General features: G+C 43.6%; 1 protein-coding gene across 5 annotated transcripts in view; it reads left to right on the top strand.

Annotated features, from left to right (window-relative positions):
* Positions 1-14510, top strand: part of Klhl5 (kelch like family member 5) — a 60291-nt gene extending 45781 nt beyond the window's left edge. For all 5 annotated transcript variants that reach the window (XM_052198113.1, XM_052198115.1, XM_052198116.1 and 2 more), the window contains 6 exons: positions 2856-3042; positions 6021-6245; positions 7437-7599; positions 9100-9312; positions 10805-10976; positions 13468-14510. In XM_052198113.1, the coding sequence (XP_052054073.1) occupies positions 2856-3042; positions 6021-6245; positions 7437-7599; positions 9100-9312; positions 10805-10976; positions 13468-13524 (1017 nt within the window). In that variant the 3' untranslated portion in view covers positions 13525-14510. The remainder of the gene's footprint in view (positions 1-2855; positions 3043-6020; positions 6246-7436; positions 7600-9099; positions 9313-10804; positions 10977-13467) is intronic.
* Positions 14511-16029: the final 1519 nt, after the last annotated feature.

Below are 16029 nucleotides of genomic sequence, written 5' to 3'. Positions count from 1 at the left end.
TGGAGTTCCATTGAAAACTGACTCATTCAAGAAGAAAGAAGTACTACAGTCAGTGATGCTACAGGGAAGACACTTTAGAGCTGACCAAGTTGTATGCAGTGTGGATAAGTCTCTGTGTGGTTTGAAGCTCTAGAGAGACAGTCACGAGAAGCAAATGCAAGAGCGAAGAGAAGAATCCACACAGCCAGCTCGTCTGTCTCTTCACGTGCCTTTATTGTAATAGTTTGACATTGTTTATGGCAGACAAGGCATTTGGAATTCATATAAATGCAAGATATATATTAGAATCAATATTTTATAGTTTAGCATATCATAATAATTTCCTGAACAATAGCAAACCTGCTCCACTAATACTTGATTAATGTTGTTCTTGAATTAATTGCTTTATAATTTTTCTATTCTCACCTCTTAACTTAAATATAACTAACCTCATTTTTAATAAACTACAGAATTTACCAGCCTGTTAAGAAATATGTTTTGCTTCATATTACAGTTACTATGCAATCTCCTGAGATACTACTTTCTATATTTTATCTCACATTTATTTTTATTTAGAAAGCATCAGGGTAATTGTATCAGAAGCAGTACAAACAGTAACATTAATCTAAATAAGCCAACTCATTGCATATCCACTAATGACTTCTGTGGTAAGTTTATGTTTTGTGAGCATGGGAAAAGCAGCCCAAGTCAGGTGACTTGTGTTTGACTGGGTTTGTTTTGCCTATGATGCATGCTTACCAAATGCCACAGTCTTTTTTATGGTAACCTTTATTGGAACTTTGGCTCCCTTCAATTATCAATGCCTGGACATATTCCCAGCATTATTAGCTATTAAAGAAATGCACTCAGATCCACCTTTTACTCACCCAGCTGGCTAAAATGAGCATGATTGGTGGGAATGTGTGGAAGCAGAAACCTCGCAGGGTGCTAGAGCAATGTGAGTATGGTAGAGATGTTTTGGAATACAGTTTTGAGGTTTCTTTAAAGTTAAGGATAATTTTACCTAGTTATCTACTCAAGAGAAATCAGAATATGTCCACACAGTTGGGTGATGTGCACACAACTTTGTTAGCAGCTTTATAGTTGTTCTACACAGGAAACAAACCAAGTGTCCATCAGTTGCCAGATGGAGGGTGAAATAGAGCCAGTCACTAGCAATGCATAATAATTCAGCAGCAAAGGCTGATACATGCTACACCGAGGGAAACCTAAAGAAATGCTAAATAAAATGAGCAAGACAGAGGGCGTGTTGATTTTGTTTGTATGAAATACACAAGACAAATGTGTAGGAGTAGATTAATGTTTGGGACAGGAGATGGCATGGGTGTGGCTGTTAACAGGAGCGGAGCTCTGGGATCTGTCTTAGGTGAAAGAAATGCTCCAAACCTTTCCATTTGATACACTTATAAATGTCCTCCAACTGGGTCACGTCTGGTGCGTGTCCTGTGCTTATACAGTACAACAACAGAAGAGCGAACGACCAGGGACTCTATCAAGGGAGTCATTACATCACTAGCTTCAAAGGAAAAAAATTGTATGTTCTTATCAATAGATGTATGAAAAATATTTGAGGAAAAATTGGCAACAGTTCTTAATTTGAACACTAAATCAGGGAGAGAAGGAGGCAGCTTAAATAAAGATGGATCACACAGGGCATGCTGTAGCAACTGCTGTCTGAGTATAAGCAAGCACCAGTCCCATCTAGCTCCAGCCAGAAGTTTATCCAGTTACTTACCATACACTGAAGGGCAATATAGGGCCATACACTGAAAGAGTTGATGTGCACCCAGAAAAGATGTCAAAGTATCCCCACCTGATGATGGGGAATGTGTAACAGCTGGAGCCGGGAGTGTGGTCAAGTACCAGGGTAATACGAGTCCTGATCCCTGGGAGATTTTTTTTTTCTTCTCCAGTAAAACAGGAAGGAAGGAAGGAAGGAAGGAAGGAAGGAAGGAAGGAAGGAAGGAAGGAAGGAAGGAAGGAAGGAAAGAAGGAAGGAAAGAAGGAAGGAAAGAAGGAAGGAAGGAAGGAAGTTAGTTTTAAAAAAATAACCAAAAATTTAAAATGGCAATAAAAATAATTACATATATAAGAACAGTTTTAATAAAATGAAGGTGAAGACAGCAAAGAAAGTCATACAGGCAAGAAGGCTCCTTGGACAGAAAGACCTAATACCACACAATGTGTATTCTCCATAACTAATAAAGAACTTAGCACCATCCACCAGAAAGCCAAGAGAATCAAGAAAATGAGAGAGAAACAAATAAACTTTGTTTTAAACCAACACAGAAAACTAAACCTCAAATACCCAAGAAAACTTGATGGGGGAGGCCAGAATATCAGACCTCAGAACACGCAGTAAAGGCACCAATACTCTGCTTGTGGCGGCTCTCACCTGCCTGCGGTCTCAGCACTGCGAGGCAGAGGCAAAAGCACCAGAAGCTCAGGGTCTCAGCACTGCGAGGCAGAGGCAGAAGCACCAGAAGCTCAGGGCCGGCCTGGGACCCTTAAGGGTTCAAAGCCAGAATATAGGAGTTCCTGCCTCCGAAACAACACCACCAGGGCGGGGGAGGGCGGGGCGTGTCTCTACCGCCTGCACTCATGAGGCAGGGGCACTGCTGCTGGTGGTGGCTGCTGCCTGTGATTTCAGTGCGTGAGATACTGAAGCAGGGGAAGCAGCAGTCCACAACTAGCCTGCTTTACATCATGAACTCCAGGCCAACCAGGGCCACATGGTAAGACCCTGTCTCAAAAATGAAATAAAATCCTAGAAATAAACAGATCAACAGAGCAAAGCAATGGATGGAAGTCTGTCCTGTGTGTCTTCATTGTCCGTACACTCTGCTCTCTTCTAGTTCCTGGCAGACATGGAAAACAACGCCCTTTTCCGGGATGACATAGAATGTCAGAAACTCATCATGGAAGCAATGAAGTACCATTTATTACCGGAGAGACGGCCCATGTTGCAGAGCCCTCGGACCAAGCCTCGGAAGTCAACTGTTGGCACGTTATTTGCAGTTGGAGGAATGGATTCAACAAAAGGTATTGGGAAATCTTTGATCTCGAAGAACGGAGGGTAATACGTAATACTACCAAGAAAGAGGCCCTGTGGAGAAATGGCTGCTTGAGGGACAAGGACAGGAAAAGACGAGACCAGAAAGCACCTTAGTGCCAGAAAAATATTCAAGGGATGGTAAGAGGCAGGTCAAAAGGTAGAGAAGACATTGTTGGGAGATTCCATTGAGTTTAAGTAATTTGAGCATCAAAGTAAGTAATTAATGTAAATGAAGGTAAAATAAAATCAGAGTCTCCATGAGTTCCCAGTGACGCAAATGAAAAAGGAACTCTATGTTAGTGTGATACCAACAATAATAAAAGATGAGACTAGGAAAAAGTAACCATTTAGTTCAGGGAGAGCACTTCACATGCATGATGCACTGGGTTCAATTCCCAGTACTGCAGGAAAGAAACCAAAGAAAGAAAGATTAAACATTTGGTAGCCACCAAAGTATAGCACCTCTAATCTGAAAGTCAGAAAGTCTTGGAACAGTTGTGACAGTCAAAGAGATTCAGCGCTACCTCCTGGCTTGGTTGGTACAGAGGGTTAAGCGCTGTTTCACGAGGTCTAAGCACTGATACACAATGCTTAACTGAGCAACCTAAGCTGACGGTGCCGGGGTGAGACCAAGCAGCAGGCGCTCTGATAGGACCCACTCTCTAGAAGTCAGCAGCACGCCACCCGAGTCCTGGGGAAAGCACAGGTCCAACCCAGGAGACAGTCTACAGGATAACTTCTCTGTCTGTAGTATTAAAGATTGTGGAGGCCATAAAATACATTTCAGAGTATAGACTTAGGGGCTGCAGATTGGACTCAACAGTTAAGGAGCAGTCCTTGGTGCCACTTCAGGGGACCAGAGCTCAGGTCCCAGCACCCACATCAGACAGTTCTCAACTACCTACAGCTCCAGCAACAGGGAACCTGAAACCTTCTAGCCTGAAGACATCTGCATAAGTGTATACACAAACAGAGATGCATGCATGCATGCATACATGTATACATACATGTAATTTCTAAAAAAACTAAAGAAAAGATCAGACTTCATTCCAGATTATAGAACATAGAGAAAAATATCAAATATTGTGATATATTGTCCTGGTTTTTTGTTTTGTTTTTGTTCTTTCGTTTTGCCGTGCCATAGAGGTCATGATTGAGACGGATAGGAAAATGCTTAAAGCACTGTAAATGTGAATTCCCAGGTCTTGATGGTTGTTTTATGACTTTTAAAAAGAATGGTTTACTCTGAGGAAGATCTACTGAAATATTTAGGGATACATGGTCATCGGTTCTGTGATTTTTACTCTTTTTTTTAATATTTTTATTTTCTATATTCTTTGTTTCCATTCCAAATGATTTCCCCTTTCCCGGATCTCCCCTCCCCATATGTCCCATAAACCTTCTTCTCTCCATCCCTTCTCTAATCACCTCCCTCCTTTTTCTCTGTCCTTATATTCCCTTCCAATGCTAGATCAATCCTTTCCAGGATCAGGATCCTCTCCATACTTCTTCATGGGAGTCATTTGTTATGCAATTTGTACCTTGGGTATTCAGAGCTTCTGGGCTAATTAATATCCACTTATCAGAGATTGCATTCCATGGTGATTTTTACTCTTAAATAATTAGGAAAAATTCATGAATACATACAAACACAAAAACGAAAGTTAAACTCAGATATTTGGGTTCCAGGCTTGCTTAAGGCGGTTGGCAGTTCTTTGTGCCAGTCTAACAGCTGTCACGAGAGGTTGAAGACCGCGCACGTGCTATTGGCTTTGGGTTGTTATGGGACTTTTCTGTATTCGTCACCTCTTTCCATACTCCCAGAGCCAGTGCCTGCGGCCTGACAGAAGCTCTCTGACTTGCCTCTGCCTCTCAGTCCCAGCCCACCATGGTCCTCAGCCCCATTGGCCAGCTTGGCTCAACTAATGTGCACCATGTGCATGCAGTGCCTGTGGAAGCCAGAAGAGGGCAGTAGATCTGGGATCCTCCTATGCCAAAGTTACAAACTCTGGGGGCTAGGAATTAAACCTAGGTACTCTTAACCTCTATAGCGTCTCTCCAGCCACCCCCAACACACCCACAAACATTATATACACACATAGATATGTATATATATTTATATATATAAATAAATATATAAAAGTATATATACATATATATCAATAATATATATACAGATATATATATATAAATAAAACATTTTAGACTTTTAAATTTTGAGTTTCCAATTTATAACAAAATCCTACAAAAAAAGTTTGAAAATTCATCAATGGAGAAAGATTTTTTTATTTGATGGAAGGTGATTTTTCTTTTTTATATTATTTTATTTTATTTGATGGGCATTTTAAAGTCATGAAGAATCAAATGCATACAATCTTGATCATTAAAACACATTTTTAATCTGAATGAGTAAAATATCATTATTGCCAAATATTACCAAGAAAGATTATGCAAAGTAAAAATGATTTTTAACCAGCTAGTATTTAGAAGGGATTCTGTTTAGTGCTGTGAGAATACAAAGATGGAACGAGACTTGGTGTCAGTCTCAAAAACCTTAGTAAAGTGCTTCACCATGCAAGCAAGAGGACTTGAGTTCAAATCCCCAGAAACCATATACAGAGCTGACACATTTGTGTAATCCCACTCCTGGGAGGCAGCTGGGTGGATTGCTGGAGCCCCTCGCCAGCCAGCCTAACCAAAACAGTGAGTTCTGGTTCAGAGAGACCCCTCTGGAAAGACAAAGTGGAGAGAGACAAAGGAAAACACCATACACCAACCTCGAACCACCGTGTGTGTGCATGAGTGCGTGTGTGCGTGTGCGTTCATACGTGCGTGTGTGCATGCGTGTGTGTGTGTGTGCGTGTGTGCATGCGTGTGTGCATGCGTGTGTGCATGCGTGTGTGTCTGTAACATAGCCGGGGTGGAACCTGTGGCCTCCTAACTCACTCTCTTCGTCACTGTTAAGGAGCAACGAGCATTGAGAAGTATGACCTCCGCACAAATCTGTGGACTCCTGTGGCAAACATGAACGGGAGGAGGCTACAGTTCGGCGTCGCCGTGTTAGATGACAAGCTGTACGTGGTCGGAGGGCGAGATGGACTGAAGACTCTCAACACTGTAGAGTGCTACAACCCCAAAACAAAAACCTGGAGCGTGATGCCGCCTATGTCCACACACAGGCACGGGCTTGGTAAGTGTGTCTGCTCACCTACTTAGAAGCCGCCTGTCAGGATGCCACCACATGGTTCCCATCTGTGCCACGAGGGAGAGCTGTGTGTGGGCTCAGTCAAGACCAGTTCCCAAGCATCCCTCACATCTGAGAGCTCAAACAAGGGCATGCGGCACCGGCCCACCTTCAAAGACATCTTTAAAAAGAGAACTACCAGGCTGGAGAGATGGCTCAGTGGCTGAGAGCACAGGACTCTTCCAGAGGTCCTGAGTTCAAGTCCCAGCAACCACATGGTGGCTCATAACCATCTGTAATGGGATCCGATGCCCTCTTCTGGTGTGTCTGAAACAAATAAATCTTTAAAAAAAAAAAAATCCTCTACTTAACCAGATGTGGTGGTTCCCACCTGTAATTTCAACACTTGGCAAGCGGAGGAAGGAGGGTTATGCGTTTGAGAGCAGCCTCGTTTACATAGGGAGAATCTCTCTTTCTCTCAAAACAAGAAATCCTCGACTGACTCCATCCCGTTCACAATGGAATCTAAAGCTCTTATGAGGGATGAGGTGAGAGAACGTTACTTCTGACTCCCTCCTCCTCTGGCCTCTCCCAGTCAGTCACCTGCTCAGCCCATTAGACAGCTTGGGCTCCCCAGCACGGTGCTGTGCCGCCCGCCGCTTCCTCTGTGCATGGTCTCTATGGGCACTCGTGCCTCTGCTGTTGTGTCAGACAGGCGCCCGCTCTCTCTGCCCTTCCTTACCTCGGTCCACTGGTTAAGTGGCCACATACCTGACGTGTAGCTCATGTCTGTGTCCTGCAAAACAGTATACGTTCTATGGAGTGTAAGTAGAAACTTAGTATAAACTAAGATGTTTGCTGACTCTCTCCTTCATGATGATTCCAGTAAATACAAGGCTGTGGTGTCAAACTTAGCTGCAGTAAAACCCAGATTCCGAAGTCTTGGAGGGGAGAGAATGTAAGCCTGAGGACTTAGAGAAGACAGTGTACAAACGGTCCACTGTGGTCATCGTCCCTCAGAATACAGTCTCTAATTGTCAGGAAAAGAATCGCAGTGCTGGTTCGGCCCCACAGACCTCAGAAAAGCCCTGAGGGAGCCCAGTAGTGTCGCCTTCATCTGTGATTGGTTAGGACTGCTTGTTTCAGACTCACTGTGCTTACCTTCTGATGAGCCTCTCCCTCTCTGGTCCACTTTAGGCGTGGCTGTACTGGAAGGCCCCATGTACGCAGTCGGAGGGCACGACGGCTGGAGCTATCTGAACACTGTGGAGCGATGGGACCCCCAGGCCCGCCAGTGGAATTTTGTTGCCACTATGTCCACCCCCAGGAGCACAGTAGGCGTGGCAGTACTAAGTGGAAAGTAAGAAGACCTTTGAAGTTCTAGTGCAGTCACAATAAACCAGATTGATTGTTGCTAGAGGAGTTCTTCGCGTGAGTTAAGGAAGCCTTTCCTCTAACCTCGTTCCATAGCAGCCCCAAGGGACCCACATGCTACTTTGGAGTGTATACATTTTATATAAATACCCAATATTATAACAACAGCAACAGTGGTTTAAATACCTTCCAAGTTATATGTTCTTTTTTAAAGTACTACACTGGACTGGAAGATGTTTGCAGTTAAAGGGGTCACTGATAAACTTGAGGACCACAGTTAGGTCTGTAAAACCCATGCAAGCATCTGATGGGTGTGGCAAGCAGCCTACCTGTCATTCCAGCCTGGAAAGGCAGAGTCGGGGCATCACCAGAACAAGCCGCCCAGCAAGGCTAGCCTTATCCAGGAGCTCTGGGTTTGATTGAGACGCCTGCCATGCTGGATAAGGTAGAGGGCAATGGAGGATATGTGACATCAACCTCAGACCCCACATGTGCATATGTGCACATGTATGTGTACCCACAAACCCATGTGCCCACATGCATACAAAGTATGTATATACACATATATGAAAAATGGAAACATAGATACATACATTTAAAAATTAAAGTATTGTGGTCTCTCAGTGCTGTGTGCTCTCTCTCTCATACTCACACATACACACAATGCTGAGGTCTCTTGGTGCTGGGGTCTCTCAGTGTTGTGCTTCTCTCTCTCTCTCTCTCTCTCTCTCTCACTCACTCACTCACTCACTCACTCTGTGCTATGGTCAGCACCTCCCTAATGCTCCTCTTCGTCATTTTCACTGAGTCACCTTTACTTTTGATTCTCTTCTCTCTCATCTTGTCGACTGGTGACCCCAGAATGCCTTTGAGAAAACCCGTTTGCCTACCCTCTGTCTGCTGTAAGTGCACGGCTTTGACAGGGTCCTCACGCACAGTTCTCAATTGTATGAGGACAAAATACAAACCTTTTCACCTTTTTGCCCAACCCTTGATGGTTTTAATTAATTTCTTTGTTTCATGGTATTCATGTTATCACTTACAGATGGAGGGAGGAGGGAAGGTTGAATTGTGATATAAAGGAAAAGATGGTGGGTAGGGTGGCCACGCATCCTCTGGGAAGGGGCAGGGGCAGAAGGCTTGAGTTTGGAGCAAGGCTGGTCTGTATAATGGGTTCTAAGGCAGCTGAGGCTACACAGTGAGACCTTGGCTCAGAAAAAAAAAAAGTAGAAAATAATATCTTCCTAAGCCCCTCAGGCCCATGTGCTGAGTCCTTCGTGTTAGTGTTGTAAGGGCCTAATGGGCAGAGATGTGGAAATCGCTTTCGATGGCATTTGTGGGTACCATTTCATCCCTGGCACATCTTCTTTCTTAGTGCTGTCAGCATGCTGCATCACGGATGGCATTTTAAGTCAGCAATAGCCTGTCTGCAGTAAGCCTGACACAGCCCTGTGTCTTTTCTGTCACTTCTTTTGTTCTGTTTTAGACTCTATGCAGTTGGTGGTCGTGATGGGAGTTCCTGCCTCAAGTCAGTAGAATGCTTTGATCCTCATACCAACAAATGGACACTATGTGCCCAGATGTCGAAAAGAAGAGGCGGGGTCGGAGTCACGACCTGGAATGGGCTGCTGTACGCCATTGGCGGGCACGATGCTCCCACATCCAACTTGACTTCCAGGCTCTCGGACTGTGTGGAGAGGTAATTTCCTGTGAACAAAACATTAGCTTCACACACTTGCAGACAAAGGTATAGAGCAGTGAGCACCCATCAGCATGGTCTCCACAGTTCTGCGGACACTGTCTTCTCTGGCGCTCTCCACCTGTGTCCCAGCCTCCTACCTGAATTCCTGTCTCCTCCTGTATTACCTTGGGAGTGAGCCTATAATGTATCCACTGGGACAAGCATTTACTGTTGTTCAGCTGTTTTGTACTACATTCTGCCTTTCCAGAATGTAAAGGAGCTTGGTGAATCTCAGAAAGAATGAGTTAGGGCTGGAAGCCATAGAAGCAGTACAGAGGACAGGGACATGTCTGGCCCATTTTGATATACAATGAAATAATAGAAAATGATAAAGACAAATTAGAGATTCTTACAAGGCTTAAAGGCTTAACCAAGTCCTACATACTGGTCGTAAGAAACTCAGCTTTTAGGCCTGGTAGAGGCCCTAACAGCAGTGAGGCCGGCAGGTCGAGTCTTCATATATTTTTCTTATTTAGTTTAAGGATAAGAGAGAATTGAATGCATTTTACAGGAAGACTCATTAGAATCTTGTGTGAATGCTCCAAAACAGAATATATATATATATATATATATAGTTCACATGAACAGGAAGGGCAACTGAGTGGCCAGAGAGCCAGGGTGCTGGAGAGAAGCCAGGTGGGCGAGCAGGTCGAGCGGAGAGGGGCCACGTGGGAGAGCAGGTTGCGCCGAGCGCTGGGCAGTGACGAGGATTTTATATCTGAAAGAGGAGTATGAAACCAGTGAGTACCAGAGAGGGAGAGTGGATCCAACTGTGTGAGGCTGGAGTGCTTCACTTAGAGAACTAACTGTAAATGACAAGAAGGACAGTCTGGCTGACAGGCTCGACGGTACTCAGGATGTCTAAGGACAGGCGGGCCTGGTGTCACTGCAGAAGGCAGGTAAGCTGCAGCTGCCTCTCACCTGTAGTGGGGAGAAGGTAATTACAACTCTGCTCATGTTGTGATCCAGGTAGGAAATTCAGGAGTCTTTAGTGTGATTAATTACACCAAGAAAAGACAGGAGTTGACACAAAAAAACAGCAAAAGCAATATGGCATGTTAGCATGAACTGTCTGCCCTTTAAACAACACCACTGAGCAGTAGTTCTAGTTTAAAAAGAGCAAGGAAACATGGATAGCTACCATACTGAGAATTTAAGTCATTGTGCACAGAGCTGAATATATTGCTTTGCCCACAGTTCCATTGTGGACACTGAAGCCTTGAAGCAGTTTATACGTATTGAGTTCTTAAGTATGCTATGAATCTACAACTAAATGAATCTACAACACCATAAGTTATGTGGTTTTTAGGAAAATACTGATCTATTTCTCTAAAATGTGTTCAACATATTTATATCAGCGATCACACAGAAGCTAGACTTACAGGACAAATGTTTGTACACAAAATATTTCAAAAGCAATGTCAGCTTGATTCGTGAACTTTTCTTTCAGATATGATCCCAAAACAGACATGTGGACTGCCGTGGCATCCATGAGCATTAGCAGAGACGCAGTGGGCGTCTGTTTGCTTGGTGACAAGCTGTATGCCGTCGGGGGTTATGATGGACAGACCTACCTGAACATAGTGGAGGCTTATGACCCCCAGACAAACGAATGGACACAGGTACAACCTTTTGTTTCTCCTTGCCTCACCTCTCGCTTCTCCTGAAAGCATCTTTCCGTAAGACTGTCAACTTTATCCAGCACTGACATGCATCGCACAGCTGTGGGGGCCGAGAGACTCAGCTGTTAGGAGAGCTCTTGCTGCGCTTGCAGAGGGTCCAGGTTTGGTTCTCAGCACCGGAATGGAGGCTCACAACATCCTCTAGTTCCAGGGGACCCGATGCCCTCTTCTGGACTCTACATACACTGCACACACGTGCAGGCAAACATACATACACATAAAATAAAAACCAACTAGTCCTTTTAATGAGATAAAGTTGCCTCGACTAAATATTAAAAAACAAGATGCAGTGTCTGATTTTATACCAAAATCCAAATTCCTTTGAAGTATAAATTAATATGCAGAAAAATCATGAGCCACCCTTTATTTGATAAGATGTTGTAGCAGTGGTAGAACTGACAGAACCACAGAGGGCTGCACTAAGGAGAGGGGATATTGTAGAAAATAAGCAAGGGCAGGCGTCAGAAATAATTGAACAGTTCACCCTTCCAAGAGTAATCATTTTTAAATACTCACTATTTGGGAGTATGTTAAATTTCTGGTTACTATCTAATAAACATGACAAACCTAAATTACGTTAACAAGTAAGAACTCAGTGTGGCAAGCTCATTAACAAAAGCCTTGTAGCTAACCATCTCTCTTTCTGGAAAGGCCCATCTTTGGGGAGAGAGATGGTGGCAGAAGCATTAGATAGCTGGTCCCGCTGTGTCTGAGGTTAGGAAGTAGAGAGTAATAAATGTCGGCGCCTGTCATAGACAGACAGACACTGACCTGGCTGGGCTTTGAGTCCTCAAAGCCTGACTCCTAGAGACACACTTCCTCCAGTAAGACCACATCTCCTAATTCTTCCAAAGAGCTTTCAATTAAGGACCAAGCATGCAAACATATGCGCCTAAGGGGGCCATTCTTATTCAAAACACCACAGTGCCCCACTCTTTCCCCCTTTTTAATTCAGTCCTGGACCCAAAGCTAAGGAATGAGCCCACCCACATACAGGGTGGGTCTCTGGAACCGCCCTCGCAGACACAAGCAGAGGCGTTTCCTACTTGACTCTAAAATCCAGTAAAAATAAAGGTGAGGATTAGCTGCAGAGCAGCCTGGGGAAGGACGACAGGAAGAGTGTACAGGGAATGCCTAACGGTAACGGAGCATAGGCAAAAAGGACTTCAGTCATGTGACCTCGGTCTTATTTCTTCAGTGGATGACAGGACTCAGCGGAAGGTGGAAGAGGAGCGGTCAGCCCACAGATGCTCAGAGAGAGGCCACTGAACATCATGGCCAAGCAAATTAAAGCAAGCTTTTTCCCATTAATTTATTTATTCACTTTACATCCCAGTCCCACCCCCCCCCCCCATACACACAGCTCTCCCTCCATTCCCTCTCATCTTCTCCTCTGAGAAGGGGAGTCCCCCCTGGACGTGTCACTCCATTCCCCCCCTCATCTTCTCCTCTGAGAAGGGGAGGCCCCCCTGGACGTGTCACTCCACATCAAGCTTCTGCAGAACCAGGACGGGGCGCATCCTCTCCCACCGAGGCAGCACGGTTAGGGGAAGGGGACCCACAGGAAGGAAGAGAGTCAGGGACAGCCCCCTGTCCAGTTGTTGGGGACCCACATGAATGAAGACCAAACTGTACATCTGCTACATAGCTAGGGGGCAGGCGCATAGGCTCAGCCCCAAAACAAGCTTTTTTATTTGTGTGCAAGGGTCGTCTCTCCCTACTGCAGGGTTCAAGAGGTCAGCCTTGGACATGGGGAGGATGGGTTTATAGTTCAGGAGGAGGGGCTTTCCAAACGGATATGACAGGCAAACAGGCAGGACTGCAGACCACAGGGAACAGGAGGGTGACAGCCTCCGGGAGCAGAGGTGGCTGGATGGTTGTAACAAGGCAGTGATTCTTTGAAACAAAGGCATTGTTGCAAGGTGGTCATACAATCTCCTGAAACCAAGGCGCAGTTGTCCTTCCGTGGAACAGACAGTAGAGAATCATTGATAGTTGAGGTTGCAGGTGGGGCATAGTCCAATCCATGAGAAGCAGACATTTGATCATAAAACAGGAGTGAGCCCAACTTGTCTGTAAGTCAGCAATCTGTCATCACATAGCTGTCGTGTTTAGATGCTGCTGCTACTTCTGTTGCTGTTTTAAGTGAGCTACACTTGTAGTACCTGAACAATAACTGTTTTCATACTTACTGTGTTAATCTATGGACAGACAGACATTTATAGAGGGGCTGAAGTGAGATTGTAAAGTCTGGAGCCACTGTCTACCCCACGGCCAGCATTGTCCCAGAGCAGGAAGTGGTTACGTTGTATTTAATAAGCTGTCTAAGCTGAACTGACTGGCTGGCTGTCCTGTCACTCACCTGGTCCCACAGTACACTTCGGTGTCTCCTCCTCCACACCCAACACCTATGTCTCTTGTCCATTTTCAGGTTGCACCACTGTGTCTAGGAAGAGCCGGAGCATGTGTTGTGACTGTGAAGATATGACATCATACTTTGTCCTCTCAATGAAGACGCTCTCTCTCTCTATAACGCACGGCAGCCCTCCCGTGGATTCATTCTTAGCGAACACGCAATGCCACGTTCCTAGGCACAAAGTGCCTCATTTCAAAGTGAAGCTGTTGAAGCAATGGGGAGGGAGTGGATCCCCGAGGACAGGACACTTCATTTCTCAGTACATTAAGCCACAGTTGGACTGGGAACAGACCTTCATGGTATACAATATAGACAACACCAACCCCACAACAATCCAGCACTAACCGGATTCACATTGTCCAGAGTTATTACAGTACAAGCATACTAACTTCTAAAATGTTATTTTGTAAGTTTGTCATACATGAGCTTCCATACTTTTTATTGTTTAATCAAACCACTATTTTAATGACATACTAAAGACTATACTAGCTAGCTTTTTCAGGTAAAATGATATTATATATGCTATAGTTGTGAATTTTATTACTAAAACTGGTTTAACCCAAGAATAAAGAAAAACACACTAGGCATTAAAAATAAGACTGACCAAATAAAGACTTGATTGGATCTCTGGGTCCTACTTAAATAGCCATTCCATTCCATCTAGATCCATCAACTGTGATAGGATATCACTGAGATTAAAGCAGGATGCTTACTCTAAAATATGCAAGTTTCTGTAGAGAAAATAAATGCTATGTGCTCTCTAATCTTCTCCTACCTAACTAGTATTTAATTATGTGGATTTATTTTCTTTTATATTACAAAAGTTTATTTGATTTTGTCCTTTTGATACTGGCACAGTTGTTTGGCTGTTCCTGTGTTCTGTCTGCTGCCTTGTTGCAGACATGTGGACACAGTTAGGAACCCCTTGTGCTTCTTTGTAATCAAGAAACTGGGGAGTGGGGGGACATGTTAACTGAATATTTGGAAAATAAGTTTAAAACATTTGTTACTCAAAATTTTGTACATTTGTAAACTCTAATTACATATGTGAATGTTAATAGTGTCTGAATTGTTTATTGTTTGTAAAATGCCCTGGGCAGCAATATTGTATGAAATTCCCTTTAAAAGAGAAGTCATTACCTTAATATAAAAATGGATATAAGCTAAAGTCCCATCTTCCAAAGTACAATGTTATGGTTAATATATTCTTATTTTATATTAAGGCAACCTTTATCTTAGCTACTTTCTTTAAAAAGTGAAGCAATTTCTCTTTATTGAACTGACTTTTTTTTTGGGGGGGGGGTTGGGTTTTGCTCTTTGAGACAGGGTCTCACTGTGTAGCCCTGGCTTGCCTAGAACTCACTAAATGGACCACATTGCCTCTTGAGTGCTGGGATTAAAGGCATGCACCTCCATACCCAGCTGGACCCTTAATATTTAAGGAAAGCTGGTTTAAATCACTCATAGAATCGTGTATATGTATATATTGCTTTAGGAAAGGAAATGTGCAAAGCACTTAAAACATCTTAAATACTAAATTCCATTACTTGAGTAAACTCTAAACAAATCTATTAAAAATAAGCATTAACACCAATAAATTATATATAACCAAGACAAGATGGACAAATTCCTAGTTACACACAAATTATAAAAACTAACTTGTGCAGATCTGTGATGAGTAAAGAGCTCAAGTCAATAATCATAAAATTCTGGAGAGAAACAGTGTCCTCTTTTATGGCAGAAGAATGAAAGGGGAGAAAATTATTATCTTTATTAATTTTTAAAACATGTATTAACATACAGTAGCCTTTGTGTGTGTGTGTGTGTGTGTGTATATGTGTGTGTGTGTGTGTGTGTGTGTGTGTGTGTGTGTGTGTGTGAGAGAGAGAGAGAGAGAGAGAGAGAGAGAGAGAGAGAGAGAAGGGGGGGCTAGGAAGAGAATTCCCTTAACCTGGTAAGAGGCTTTTCTGAAAACCCACGGCTGACAACACAGTATGAGAAGGGTGAGACCTTCACCCTGTGAGCTAGGAATGGCCTCTGCTCCGGTGCTGTTCAACACTGAAATAGAGTTGTAACCAAAGAAATTAGGAAAAGAGAAAGAAGTGGGGAATTCAGATTAAAAACAAGGAAGTAAAACTCTATTAACTGACAATATAATCCTACACTTTAAAGTCTAAAGACTCCACACACAAGTCCACTAGCTTACTTACATTTTCGGTAACGTCACTGTATGGAAGATCTCACAAAGTCTGTAATGTTTCTACACACTAACAAAGAAAAGTGAGACAAAATTAAGGAAGCAATGCCACTGAGAATGTGGGGAGGCAGCCGTGAGGAGAAGTACATCACTGAGACAGAGAAGATGTAAATACGCAAAGGGCATGTTGTGTCACAGTAGGAAGGCAGGTTCAGGGGAGAGCAGCCCACTGTCACCAGCAGCGCACTCCCTACCAAGACAACTTTGCTGGATTGAGAAAGTTAACCCTAAAGTGTATATGTAATTACAAGAGACCCACAAGGACCAATAAAACAAGCATCTTTAATCACAGGGAAGTGAGATCAGAATCAGTTTTTGGT

This window comes from Apodemus sylvaticus, chromosome 11 (assembly GCF_947179515.1).
Source record: "Apodemus sylvaticus chromosome 11, mApoSyl1.1, whole genome shotgun sequence".
Classification (NCBI taxonomy): domain Eukaryota; kingdom Metazoa; phylum Chordata; class Mammalia; order Rodentia; family Muridae; genus Apodemus; species Apodemus sylvaticus.
This window is presented reverse-complemented; position numbering and strand designations above follow the sequence as displayed.